At 54.0% G+C, this 13,768-nt stretch overlaps 1 protein-coding gene across 1 annotated transcript; it reads right to left on the reverse strand.

Annotated features, from left to right (window-relative positions):
* Nucleotides 1–5,262: 5,262 nt before the first annotated feature.
* Nucleotides 5,263–13,304, reverse strand: LOC133133872 (protein sprouty homolog 3). Its single transcript, XM_061250140.1, has 2 exons — nucleotides 12,746–13,304; nucleotides 5,263–6,571 (listed from the first exon to the last, which is right to left on the reverse strand). The coding sequence occupies exon 2, from the start codon at nucleotides 6,495–6,497 to the stop codon at nucleotides 5,610–5,612; it is 888 nt and encodes a 295-aa protein (XP_061106124.1). The 5' UTR covers nucleotides 6,498–6,571; nucleotides 12,746–13,304; the 3' UTR covers nucleotides 5,263–5,609.
* Between the last annotated feature and the right edge of the window lie 464 nt (nucleotides 13,305–13,768).

The raw sequence follows: 13,768 nt of genomic DNA on the forward strand, positions 1-13,768 counted from the left end.
CAAAGGTAATCAAAAGACTAGACTAGAGACTGAAAACTTTCTTATACCTGCACTAAGGAAGCGATTGAATACCTGGCTAATCAGCCAACTGTCCAATTACTTTTGGTCTCCTAAAATGGCAGGACTATGTATAAACAGGGATGCAATTCCTGCATGGATGATGTAAATACCCTCAAATTATAGGTGTCAGTCTGCACTTTAAGCTCATATTCAATGTGCCATTTTGAATCTAAATGTGCTTGAGTACAGAGCCAAAAGAACTGAAACAGTACTGCTGTCCAACTCCAAATACTTACGGATCCTGCTGTAGGCATGTGTGTGGCTGACTCACACAGATAGGCCAGGGTCACAGGTTAACTCTCCCCCCGTGAAAACTCAGGCTTTGGTCAGGGCATGATATCAGCTGTAAAGAGTTTTATGTTCACCATTGTTTCATGACTAAAGTTGAATACTTTTAAACGGAGATGGTCAGGTAACTGCTATGCCACAGTTGAGCTGCTGTGATTGGTCACCCTGGTTACACTGTGGGGTGTGGTGGTCGGGGGTATTCTACTGAATTGCCTGTAGAATGATTGACAGGCTTGTGGGGTTTGACTGACTGGTGGCTTTGTTCCTAGAACACAGAGGGGTCTTGACTCTGACACCAGGCTGCCCTGGACACTGCCTGAGAGAAAAGCCAAGGCCTACGTTGAGGCAGGAGGTAAGGAGAGCACAGGGGAAGCAGCGTGACCCCTGACCCCTATTCTCTGTCCTGCAGGGTTAAAGGTCAGGGCAGGATCAATAAGATTATCCTCCAGCTTCTAAATAAAATAGCCAAAGAGCTCCATGGAGAAAAGTGCCTCTGATGCTCACACAGGAGAACGCATTGAGGAGATTTCTGCAGGTATTGTTGAATGTGCACAGAGATCACATAGAGGTGTCAGGATCACGTCATCTGAACCCCTCGAAATATGACTGACATAACACTGTCATACACATGACATAACACTGTCATACACACAACATAACACTGTCATACACACGACATAACACTGTCATACACATGACAACACTGTCATACACATGACATAACACTGTCATACACATGCCATAACACTGTCATACACATGACATAACACTGTCATACACATGACATAGCAGCTGCCACAAGATGGCATAACTTAACAGATTGATATAAAACGGTTATCCTTTTATTGACAGATGTCATAAAATGTACAGATTAAAACTCTGACAATTTTTTATTATTTATCATCTGCTATGCATCTTGTGACAGTTATATCATGTGAATGACAGTGTTAGGTCATGTGTAGGACAGTGTTATGTCATGTGTAGGACAGTGTTAGGTCATGTGTATGACAGTGTTATGTCATGTGTATGACTGTTATGTCGTGTATGACAGTGTTATGTTGTGTGTATGACAGTGTTATGTCATGTGTATGACAGTGTTAGTTCATGTATATGACAGTTGTCAGCCTTATGGCGAGGGGTTCAAGTAAAGTGTAGTGCCTCTTAGCCTGTGGAGCAGATGGGCCTCTGACTTTATATATAGATATATCAATAGGGGATGATGTGTGTGTGTGTGTGTGTGTGTAGAGTGTGTGTGAGACTACATTATTATGAATGGGGTTATGGTGTACATGAGGGGGTTATGGTCTACAGTAGGGGGATATGGTGTATAGGAGGGCGTTATGTGGAACGGGTCTACATTATTGATTTCCCAGACATGGCACAGATATGCAGCACTCCGGAAGGGGGGGTGGGGGCTTAGCTCTGGAGAGGATGGGGGGGTGGGGGGGTGATGGGTTAGGCTCTTTACACGTCCGCGTGTCTCTGACTGACTCAGGAACAGGGTGCAGGACAGAGCCTCTGTTTTAATGTGCCCTATCTATTAACACACTCACACACACAAGCACAAAATCTGCCCACACAAAACATACACACACACACTCTCACACACACACACACACACACACACACACACTCACATACACACACTGCATTCCTCCCTCTCAGATGCCATTAAGCCGGCCTGCTGGTGATTATTTATTTATGGAGCAAACTGGCAGGAGAGGGAGCGGTGCTTATCCACAGACAAAGCACACGTGCCCCGGACACGCCCTGTACTCACCGCCCCGGACACGCCCTGTACTCACCACCCCGGACACACCCTGTACTCCGTGCCCTGGACACACCCTGTACTCACCGCCCCGGACACGACCTGTACTCACCGCCCCGGACACGCCCTGTACTCCGTGTCCCGGACACGCCCTGTACTCACCGCCCTGGACACGCCCTGTACTCTGTGTCCCGGACACGCCCTGTACTCACCGCCCCGGACACGACCTGTACTCACCGCCCCGGACACGCCCTGTACTCACCGCCCCGGTCACGCCCTGTACTCACCGCCCCGGACACGCCCTGTACTCACCGCCCCGGACACGACCCTGTACTCACCGCCCCGGACACGCCCTGTACTCACCGCCCCGGTCACACCCTGTACTCACCGCCCCTGATACGCCCTGTACTCACCGCCCCGGACACACCCTGTACTCACCGCCCCGGACACGCCCTGTACTCACCGCCCCGGACACGCCCTGTACTCACCGCCCCGGACACGCCCTGTACTCATCGCCCCGGACACGCCCTTTACTCCCCGCCTCGGTCACGCCCTGTACTCACCGCCCCTGACACGCCCTGTACACGGTGCCTGAAACACTTGACTGCCATACAGAACGGACATCACCGCTCACTTCTACTGCCCAAGCTGCAGGAACCAATATGGCGTCCAGTGCAGCACACCTCTCAAGCTCCCCAAGTTTCCTCCTGGAGGAACCTTTAAGGGGTTAGAATGTCCTTAAAGATGGCGGACCTCGATCAATTTGAATGAGCCCAGTTTCACAGGCCTTCACAGGCACCTGGTCCATGATTCGTATCAAGTATAATAAGTATCAATTTTGAGGCAATGTATTGTTTGACATATCATTGACATTGTGACTTTTGTGTGCTTATCTGTGGGTTTTGAACAAGGCAGCAAATAAATTAAATGGTTGTAATTAAACCTGAAAATCAATCCGACCTTACAGTACTGTTAGCTCATATTAGTTCGTAGGCTATATTTTGTATACTTCCAGATATTCTTTTCTGTAGATATAGCATCACCAGAAGGTAGCCCCTGCAGTTTTATGAATATGGTAAATGGTTGTATGAATACTATGCGATACAAGGTTCTCTTAGTGCCTATAGTTCTGGTGTCAACTAGTATCTAGCTTCTTGTAAAATTGGTTTATTCCAGTTTCACTCAAGAGTCCTGAGTTTGTGTAACTGCATGGAATTAAAAATGAATAAAATATCTAAACAATGAAGACAGGTGGGACAGTGGCAAGCTTGCAAGCAAAATGACAAGTAACAGCACAATATCATATGGCAGCTAGCGGAGACATTTCGTAGACCATTCGCTAAGGTTAATAGGTAGTTTTTTGGAAACATATGGAACTGCAGGCATTGTAACGCATAGTGGGCTAACGGGCTAACGTTACCCGAGCTGCCCCTCCTCCTCCCACAGATGAGCGGCAGAGCCGGGGTCAGTTGAAACACCCTTTATTGGGATCAGCAGCCTGGAGGGCTGTCACCTCTCTCCACAGAAAAAATAAAAACAAAAAAAAATAAGAATAAAGAAAAGCCAAATATGATCACAATTTCTTCACCAATAAATAAATAATTCTTCTCTTTCATCATCAATCAATTTAAATAAATATCTGTGACTCGTCGACAATGTCAGCAACGGAAAAATAAGTGTAAAATTTATATTCATATATTCATTTATATAGAACTTTATATATTTATATATATATATTTATATACTCCTTAAATTATTTTACAACATACAAGATGCCAATTGTACCAAAGCAATACATACTAGTACAAGAGGGAAACTGATAGTGGTTAATCTACAGCCTGCAAACAGCACCAGAGAAACATTCCTGTAAAACGCCTGTACCAGAACACTGAGCCCCTTCCCTCAGTATGCGAAGGTATCGAAGGTATCGAAGGTTTGCTTTGTGGAGTGAAGTAGCCTCACCGGATTCTTACGGGGGTGGGGTGTTGGGGGTGGGGGGGGGAGGGTCACCAACAGAGCACTGTTCACATCCTACAGGAGCAGTCAAGCCAGCCAATCAGATGCTGCGTCCCTGAGTGGCAGTCATGATGAAGATGGTGATGATGATGTTGAATTTCACGACTAAGCCAGTTTCCTCTCTGTAAGACGACCCCTCCCACAGGACAAAGCGATATTTCTGGGGGGGGGGGGTGGGGGGTGGGGGGTGGTGGGGTAAGAATATCTCAGGCTTCGGACTGAAGGTAAATCTCAGTTGGAATAATAATAATAACAGAAATAGAATAAAAATAACAATACAGTAATAATGAATTGTGTGTACATACAAAAATATACCAAAGTAATTCTAACAAACAGGATGGCTGTGCGTACGTGAAGCCACATCTGCACAGTTGACACGGTGTGTTGATTTTCATCAGTGCATCAGACAGAAAGATTGTGCCACGGCAACCCACCCACCCAGCCCACCCCCCCACCCCCCCCACCCAGCCCACCCCCCCCACCCCCCAGACTCCCCTCAGGGACACAGCCCTGTCCATGCAGCTTATCCCATACGGCCCACAGACAGCCTGCCCTCCCCTGAGTGAGATGTGTACGTCCAGAGGTGTGCAGGTACAGGTATACCGCCCCCTCCCTCCCAGGAATGCTTGTAAATTCAGCTGCTTTGGTCTTTGTGGTCCCAGATCGTCCTCACTCAGAGCCCCTGGAGGGAGTCGTCCTGGGGCGGTGTGAGCGAGCGGGGGGGATGAGCGGGGGAGGGGGGGTTAGAGGGGCACGGATGCGAGCGGCGTCTGGCTGGCGAGAGCAGAAACCCGAGTGGCAGACCCCCCCCCCCCCTCCTGACCACACGCACACAGCATTGGGCGAGGCCGCGCATTCTCATTGGTCCTTTTCGAGGGAGCTTTGGGGCCCGGCCAATCCTGTGTCAGGAGCCGTCGGGATGGCGACGCCTCCCTTGCGGCACTCGCTCTCCTTTGTCTCGTGGATCCGGTCAAAGTCCTGTTCAGCTTTCTCACACCAGCGCGCATCGATTTGTATCTCCCAACTGCGTCTGCTTTTCCTCTTTGCCCAATCAGAGGCCGCTATTTCCCTGCTCCACTGGGATCCAGGGGCGGCTCATGACGAGTGGCCTACGTTTCGACTGCCCCCCCCCCCCCCACACCCCCCATCAGCAGGGCTGCTGCACACCTGCCTGAGGGTAATAAATAGAAACCCTGTCGACTGGTCATGTGGGGGTTTTATTCCGTTTCCTCATCAGCTTACTGGGGAACCTGATCCGTCCTGCCCGTCCGTTCTGCTGGCCTTGCAGAAAGAGGTGAAATAAATAAGTGGCATAAGTAGACGCTAATGGAGCAGTATTTCCGGGAAATGGCACAGGTATGGGGGGTCGGTGCGACGGCGTCAATCTGGACATCAAAAAGCTTTGGTCCCTCCTCTGGAAACGCGGAAAGGGATTCTGCTTCGGGGGCAAGGACGGGGCAAGGCGGGGCCCGTTCGGTCATACCGGCTTCTCCAGGGACTTGGGGAAGGGCGCGGGGTTGTTGGCGGAGATCTTGCGGCAGACGGTGTTGGAGTTGCTGCACCTGCAGCCGGGCCGGGCGGCGCGGTCGTAGGCCCGCTGGCAGGCGCTCAGGCACAGCTTGGCGGGCGGGTAGCAGCACAGGCAGGGCAGGCAGAGGGACAGCAGCGCCATGGCGGCCCAGCGGGAGCAGCGGTGGGCCGGGCCGCAGGAGCAGGGCCGGTCGGCGCAGTTGTCCTCGTCGTCGGCGGAGCAGTGGTAGAACAGGCCCTTGACGCAGCACAGGCAGGTCGCGGTCTCCAGGGCGCTGTCCGCCGAGCACAGGCAGCGCTGGTCGCACAGCCAGCAGGACGGCAGGCTCCGCGCCGCCCCGCACTCCTGGCACTTGCAGCGGCCGCAGCGCTCGCAGATCAGCAGGTGGCGGCTCAGGCTCCCGGCCTCCGACAGCCGCTTGCCCAGCGCGTCGGGCTTCAGCTGCGGCTTGGGCTGGCTGCGCACGGGCGGCGGGCCGGAGGCGGACCGGCCCGGGCCGGACAGGAGGCGCTGGTCCGAGGCGGTGCTGCTGCGGGACAGGGAGGCGACGGTGCTGGACTGGCTCACCTGCGCCAGGTGGGCTTGGTGGTGGAGGCTCTGGCTGCGTGGGATCCTCCTGCCGTGATGATGCCGCTCCTCCTGGATGAAGAACAGCCCGGTCTGCGCGCCGGGCTCAGCCACTAGGGGGCGCTCCACGTAGTCATTGCTGGCCCTGATGGCCCGGATTTGGTCGATGGACAGGACCGGCACCTGCTGGAGGTCGAGCACGTCCGGCTCTGCCCTGCGGGAGGGTGCCAGGTCCGGCTCTGCCCTGCGGGAGGGTGCCAGGTCCATCCTGCCTGGGGGGGCGCCGGGAGGGAGGGGGCCGGGGTGCGGGGCGCAAACACTTCAGGGCACATCAGAGACACCTGAAATATCAGAAAACACACAGCGTGTCACTTTCCCAAACAAACCCCAGAGTGTCCTCACACCCAGAATGTCCCCACACAGACTGCCACTTTCCCAAACACACCCCAGATTGTCCTCACAGTAACCTTTGTGAAAATATACAAAATACCTAACAGCAGAATCGGACTCAGTAAAACAGTGAAGAGCAGAGCTTAGTGTCCAGATCGGACTTTACAGGCAGATGTTAAAGTTTGTTTGTTTGGTTTAAGCTGTGTTTTCAGCACTTCTAGCTGGTTTTAGCTGGTTGACCTGCTCATCCAGTAGTTGGCCACAAGCTTTCTTTACCCGCTTTAACCAGCCTTGCCCTGCCACAGACCTGCTTTGACCATCTTAGAATCCTGGCTGGTCTTAGCTGGAATTTTTGGCAGGCTATGCAATGTATTTCACAGTGGCAATTAAAAGCACTGACCCTGCAGTTGTTTTGAGTGAACTCTACCCTGGCTAAGACCTGAGAGGAAGAAAGTCAACACCCTTCCCCCAGCAAGCAAATTAGGCTTTCTGATGTTCACCTCATCCTGGGAGATAAAATGAGGAAGGTGAAAGTTAAGGGAGGGAGGCAACCGGAGACCAGGAGCATTCTGTGGCAAGCTGCATAATTAGATATCACCCTGAACAAAAAAGCTGGATATGAGCTTTCACCCAGCCCTGCGGCTTCCTCTGATCCCCGACACTGAAAGCGGGGAAGTGCGGGCACGGGAACACCGAACCCTGAGGAACCCTGTGGAACCCTGCGGAACCCGGCCAGCACCGCTGAAGGGAAATCTATAGCGAGGAAGAGTGATTAGGACAGCGGGATGTCTGGCTGGTCTGGCCACAGTCTGTGGGTATGGCCGTGCCTGGCTGGCGGTGCCAGCTCTCAGAGTGCCCGCTGGCAGTGGGAAGATGCCAGCAGGCCAGATAAGCAGACCTGCACAGGAAGCATTAGATACATTTACACATTAAGAGCCGCAGGAAAAAAAACAGGACAGAGGAAGTCCTGGAGAGTAATCGCATCACATCCTGCCGCTCCTGGGCCAGAGGACTATCAGCCCGTCTAATGGGGGGGTGGGGGGGGGGGGGGGGGGGTGGAGGAGTGGGGGAGGGGGGGGATACTGCTTATTTTCCATGAAGTCATCAAGTAATCATCTGGAACATGAATCTCGTCGGCCTGTCCATCCCTGCTCAAGGTGGAGGTATTACAGGACAGTCCTAAGAGACTAAACACCACTCCTTCTCACACATCTCTGCAGCTCCGTTTAGTCCTCCATACTGATATAAATGAGCCCTGGAACCCTTAACCATGCATTGCTCCAGGGGGGATTGTCCCCTGCTTAGTCTAATCAACTGCAAGCCGCTTTGGATAAAAGCATCAGCTAAATAACTGTAATGAAAAATGTAATGTAAATTTTCAAATTTGAGTACATTTGCAGGTCACCCTAAAAAAAAGGATTTGAAGGACACAAATTGATTCAAATATGAAATGCCGGTAACAGAAGGAACAGTGCTCCAGAGACTAGAACTTCACAATGATACAAATAGAGGCTTTCACCATCTGAAATGCACATATTTACCCAGAGTCGTTGTTCATTCCCATAGGCTTTGTGTCAGATTTGAACTTCATCTACAGCCTTATGTGTACACTACAGTATGTGTTGTGAAAGTTGTGTCTGTGTCATATCGGTTATACAAGTTATTGTGCAAGCTCTCATTCATAGGGGACTCACTGGGACAGGATGTCCCATATTTACTGCCCATTGGTTTTACCCCAGACTGTTGCAGACACAGGGCTGTGTGTTTTGCGTGATGACATTATCAGTGTTTGCCATCCAATTACCAATTGCCCAGAAGTACCCCCATCCACAGGGGATCCATTCTGGTGAGAGAGGTGGTCTGTCTGCCTGAAGACGTGCTGTAGGGAGTATTACTGCTGACTGCACCATGCCTGATTACTGCTGACTGCACCATGCCTGAGCCTCACACCCTCACATCCTGCCCCAGAGTCCCATCCTCAGAGTCCCCCCCTAGAGTCCCAGAGTCCCCCCCAGAGTCCGATCCAAGAGTCCCACCCCAGAGTCACCCCTAGAGTCAGATCCAAGAGTCTCGCCCCAGAGTCTCACCCCAGAGTCCCCCCTAGAGTCAGATCCAAGAGTCTCACCCCAGAGTCCCCCCTAGAGTCCCAGAGTCCCAGAGTCCCACCCCAGAGTCCCCCCCTAGAGTCCCAGAGTCCCCCCTAGAGTCCGATCCAAGAGTGTCACCCCTAGAGTCACCCCTAGAGTCCCAGAGTCCCACCCCAGAGTCCCATCCAAGAGTCTCACCCCAGAGTCCCCCCTAGAGTCCCAGAGTCCCTCCTAGAGTCCGATCCAAGAGTCTCACCCCAGAGACTCACCCCAGAGTCGCCCCTAGAGTCCCAGAGTCCCACCCCAGAGTCCCATCCAAGAGTCTCACCCCAGAGTCAGCCCTAGAGTCCCAGAGTCCCACCCCAGAGTCCCCCCCTAGAGTCCCAGAGTCCGATCCAAGAGTCTCACCCCAGAGTCTCACCCCAGAGACTCACCCCAGCGTTGCCCCTAGAGTCCCATCCTCAGAGTCCCACCCCAGAGTCGCCCCTAGAGTCAAATCCAAGAGTCGCCCCTAGAGTCCCAGAGTCCCACCCCAGAGTCCCATCCAAGAATCTCACCCCAGAGTCCCAAAGTCCCCTGAGAGTCCAAGATTCCCACCCCAGAGTCCCCCCAGAGTCTCCCTGCATAAATCCCTGGCAGACTAACCAAATGTGGGGCCAAATCAGACACTTGAGCCTATATTACTCAAAACATCCACCTCCGGCCCTCAGGACATTTAAAGCCAACCCGAACCGCAACAATACCAACAAAACAATCACAGAAGACGGGCAAACAACATGTATGGGCAGAACATGAAATGCTTTCAGGATGTAAGCCATAATCTGACTGCCCCTGACACTCGTAAAGGGACAGAGCGAGTGTAAGGGACAGAGCGTCAGGGGCAGAGCGTCAGGGGCAAAGTGTCAGGGACAGAGCAAGTGTCAGGGGCAGAGCGTCAGGGGCAGAGCGTCAGGGGCAGAGCGTCAGGGACAGAGCGTCAGGGACAGAGCGTCAGGAGCAGAGCGAGTGTCAGGGGCAGAGCGTCAGGGGCAGAGCGTCAGGGGCAGAGCGTCAGGGACAGAGCGTCAGGGACAGAGCGTCAGGGGCAGAGTGTCAGGAGCAGAGCGAGTGTCAGGAGCAGAGCGTCAGGGGCAGAGCGTCAGGAGCAGAGTGTCAGGGACAGAGCGTCAGGGGCAGAGCGTCAGGGGCAAAGTGTCAGGGACAGAGCAAGTGTCAGGGGCAGAGCGTCAGGGGCAGAGCGTCAGGAGCAGAGCGAGTGTCAGGGGCAGAGCGTCAGGGGCAGAGCGTCAGGGGCAGAGCGTCAGGGGCAGAGCGTCAGGGACAGAGCGCCAGGGACAGAGCGTCAGGAGCAGTGCGAGTGTCAGGGGCAGAGCGTCAGGGGCAGAGCGTCAGGGACAGAGCGTCAGGGGCAGAGTGTCAGGAGCAGAGCGAGTGTCAGGAGCAGAGCGTCAGGGGCAGAGCGTCAGGAGCAGAGTGTCAGGGGCAGAGTGTCAGGGGCAGAGCGTCAGGGACAGAGCGTCAGGGGCAGAGCGTCAGGAGCAGAGCGAGTGTCAGGAGCAGAGCGTCAGGGGCAGAGCGTCAGGGACAGAGCGTCAGGGACAGAGCGTCAGGAGCAGAGCGAGTGTCAGGGGCAGAGCGTCAGGGGCAGAGCGTCAGGAGCAGAGCGAGTGTCAGGGGCAGAGCGAGTGTCAGGGGCAGAGCGAGTGTCAGGGGCAGAGTGAGCGTCAGGGGCAGAGTGTCAGGGGCAGAGCGAGTGTCAGGAGCAGAGCGTCAGGGGCAGAGCGAGTGTCAGGAGCAGAGCGTCAGGGGCAGAGCGTCAGGGGCAGAGCGTCAGGGGCAGAGCGTCAGGGGCAGAGCGTCAGGAGCAGAGCGAGTGTCAGGGGCAGAGCGTCAGGGGCAGAGCGTCAGGGGCAGAGCGTCAGGGGCAGAGCGAGCGTCAGGGGCAGAGCGTCAGGGGCAGAGCGTCAGGAGCAGAGCGAGTGTCAGGAGCAGAGCGAGTGTCAGGGGCAGAGCGTCAGGGGCAGAGCGTCAGGGACAGAGCGTCAGGGGCAGAGCGTCAGGGGCAGAGCGTCAGGGGCAGAGCGTCAGGGGCAGAGCGTCAGGGGCAGAGCGTCAGGAGCAGAGCGAGTGTCAGGGGCAGAGCGTCAGGGGCAGAGCGTCAGGAGCAGAGCGAGTGTCAGGGGCAGAGTGTCAGGGGCAGAGCGTCAGGGGCAGAGCGTCAGGAGCAGAGCGAGTGTCAGGAGCAGAGCGAGTGTCAGGGGCAGAGCGAGTGTCAGGGGCAGAGCGTCAGGGGCAGAGCGTCAGGGGCAGAGCGTCAGGGACAGAGCGTCAGGGGCAGAGCGTCAGGAGCAGAGCGAGTGTCAGGGGCAGAGCGTCAGGGGCAGAGCGTCAGGAGCAGAGCGAGTGTCAGGGGCAGAGCGAGTTTCAGGGGCAGAGCGAGTGTCAGGGGCAGAGTGTCAGGGGCAGAGTATCAGGGACAGAGTGTCAGGGGCAGAGTGTCAGGGACAGAGCGTCAGGAGCAGAGCGAGTGGCAGGGGCAGAGTGGCAGGGGTGGGGCAGTGGGGATCACTGGATCCTCCATGCTTGGTGTGAGCGATGACATCATCATGTTGAGCTATTTTAAAGCACCTCTGTGACCCTGCACATCCCTGTCTCTGTTCGCACTGCTGATGAGCTCTCTACCACCCCCCAGATCAGGTGTGTGTGTGTGTGCATGTGTGTGTGTGTGTCTCTGATCACACTGCTGATGAGCTCTCTACCAGCCCCCAGAATCAGGTGTGTGTGTGTGTGTGTGTGTGTCATCATCAGGGGCCTGGGCTTCCCGCAGGTCAACTGCCATTAGAGATATCCATTTCTGCTCCCACTCTCTGTTTCTTTCTCTCACTCGCTCTCTCTGTCTCTCTTCCTGCTTCCACTCGCTCGGTCTGTCTCTATTTCTCATTCACTCTCTTTGTCTCTCTTTCTGTCCATCTCTCTGTCTCTTTCTCTCTCTTTCTCTCTTTTCTCTTCTATGACTGTTTCCCAAACGTGAGAGCAGAGCTTCTCAAACTCATGGCGCTAGAGGAGCTAACATGAGCCTTCCTCTGCAGGATGTAGGCTGGCCCTCGTGCTGGGGTAGGGGGGTCAGACGCCCCCGGGGGAGGGGCGGGAGGGGGGGGGGGGTGATCCAAACGCAGCTCGTCCTCGCAGGACAGAGAGGGGCGGGGGGGGGGGGGGGGGGGGGGGTCCTCGCAGGACAGAGGCGGTCCGGCTCCAGGACCCAGGGCAGCGCTGGGATTGAATGACAATAAACTGTATGAGATTCCGGATGTGCTGAATCCGACCCCCTGGATGGACTGAAATAGACACTGTGGGACAGAGAGAGAGAGAGGGAAAGAGAGAGAGAGTGAGAGAGAGAGAGAGAGAGAGAGGGGGGAGAGAGAGAGAGAGAGAGAGAGAGAGAGAGAGAGAGAGAGAGAGAGAGGAGTCCAGGGGAAAGGCAGAGAGGGACACAGGGAGTGGGAAATAACTGAATGCAGACAGAGTAAAAAGAAAAGGAGTAAAGTGCAAAAGGAGAGAAAGATAGAGGGGGGAGATGGAGGGGAGAGAGCAGGCTCTGTGGCCCAGTGGCAGCAGGACACCGAAAATGATCCACAGAACTGATTCTGCCACAGAACTGATTCTGCCACAGAAATCCGCTTTAAGAGTTTAGACTGCATGAATCTAACCTGCTGAAGACTAACTTCCAGCTGGTTTAAATAAATTTCAAGTTTTAAAAACACAGAAATATGCAAATACATTTTTAGGATAAAGGAAAAAACATTTTGTTATTGATGCATTGAATCCAAATAATTTTGTTTGTAAGATTACCCTGTATTGCAAGTTTTGAGGAGTTACCGAAGTCACGGTCCGTCTGTGGTCACAGTATCACAGATACGAGGTGCGCGTTCCTCTGAGGCTGTCAGAGAGAAACTAGGCAAACTGCACGGACCAGCGTGGGACGGAGCCGTGGACACATTTCATGGGAGAAGTTTCATCCTCTGAGCGGTGAGCGCTTACCTCTGAAGGTGCACAGACCCATGCTGATGGAGTGTCGATGCCTCGCGCTGTCAGTCCACCCCTGGCTGCGTGAGAGGGGGTTTTTACACCCCTGGCTGCGTGAGAGGGGTTTTTAACGCGTCCCGTGCGTGGAAGCGACCCTTCCGCCCGGTCAGAGGGGCTTCAGAAGCGTCCCGTGCATGCAGACAATCCAAGCAGGACAGCGACCGCTGGACTCAGAGTGCCCCGGCCGGGCTGCAGCTCAAATCTCATCAAACTAACCAACAAAAAGACTGGTGCGTTCAGCACACAGCGCCAGGCAGAGGAAGAGTGTTGAGTAAATATATCCGGATATTACAGCAAGGTCCTGCCCCACAGATCAGGCAGAACGCGAGAAAAAAAACTTAAATCAATGGCGTGAAAAAGTGTTAAACAACAGCGTGAAAAATGCATTTAAACACGGTGCAAAAAATTTAAATAACAGCATGAAGCACTTCCTGCAGTGATGAGAGATGGGAGTTGTGATCTGTAGTTTCTCTCCTCTCAGTAAAAGCAGAATGAGCACTAGATGCTCTCCCCCTTTCTCTCTCTCTCTCCCTCTCTCTCCCTCTATCTCTCACTCTCTTCCTGTATCGGCCCCCCCTCCCCCCCTCTCTCTCTGGTGAGTGTGTCCTGCCTATCTTCCCATTCTCTGTGGTCTGTGTGTGTGTGAGTGTGTGTGTGTGTGTGAGTGTGTGAGTGTGTGTGTGTGTGTGAGTGTGTGAATGTGTGTGTAAGAGAGTGTGAGTGTGTGGGTGTGTGTGTGAGAGTGTGTGTGTGTGTGTGTGAGTGCGAGTGCGTGTGTGTGTGTGCAAGTGTGTGTGTGTGTGTGTGTGTGCATGTGTGTGTGTGAGTGAGTGTGTGTGTCAGTGTGTGTGTGTGTCTGTGTGTGTGTGAGTGTGTGTGTGCATGTGTGTGCGTGAGTGTGTGTGAGTGAGTGTGTGCTTGTGAGTGTGTGTGTGTGAGTGAGTGTGTGCGTGTGTGTGTGAGTGTGAGTGTGTGAGT

The sequence above is a fragment of the Conger conger genome, chromosome 7 (assembly GCF_963514075.1).
Source record: "Conger conger chromosome 7, fConCon1.1, whole genome shotgun sequence".
NCBI lineage: Eukaryota > Metazoa > Chordata > Actinopteri > Anguilliformes > Congridae > Conger > Conger conger.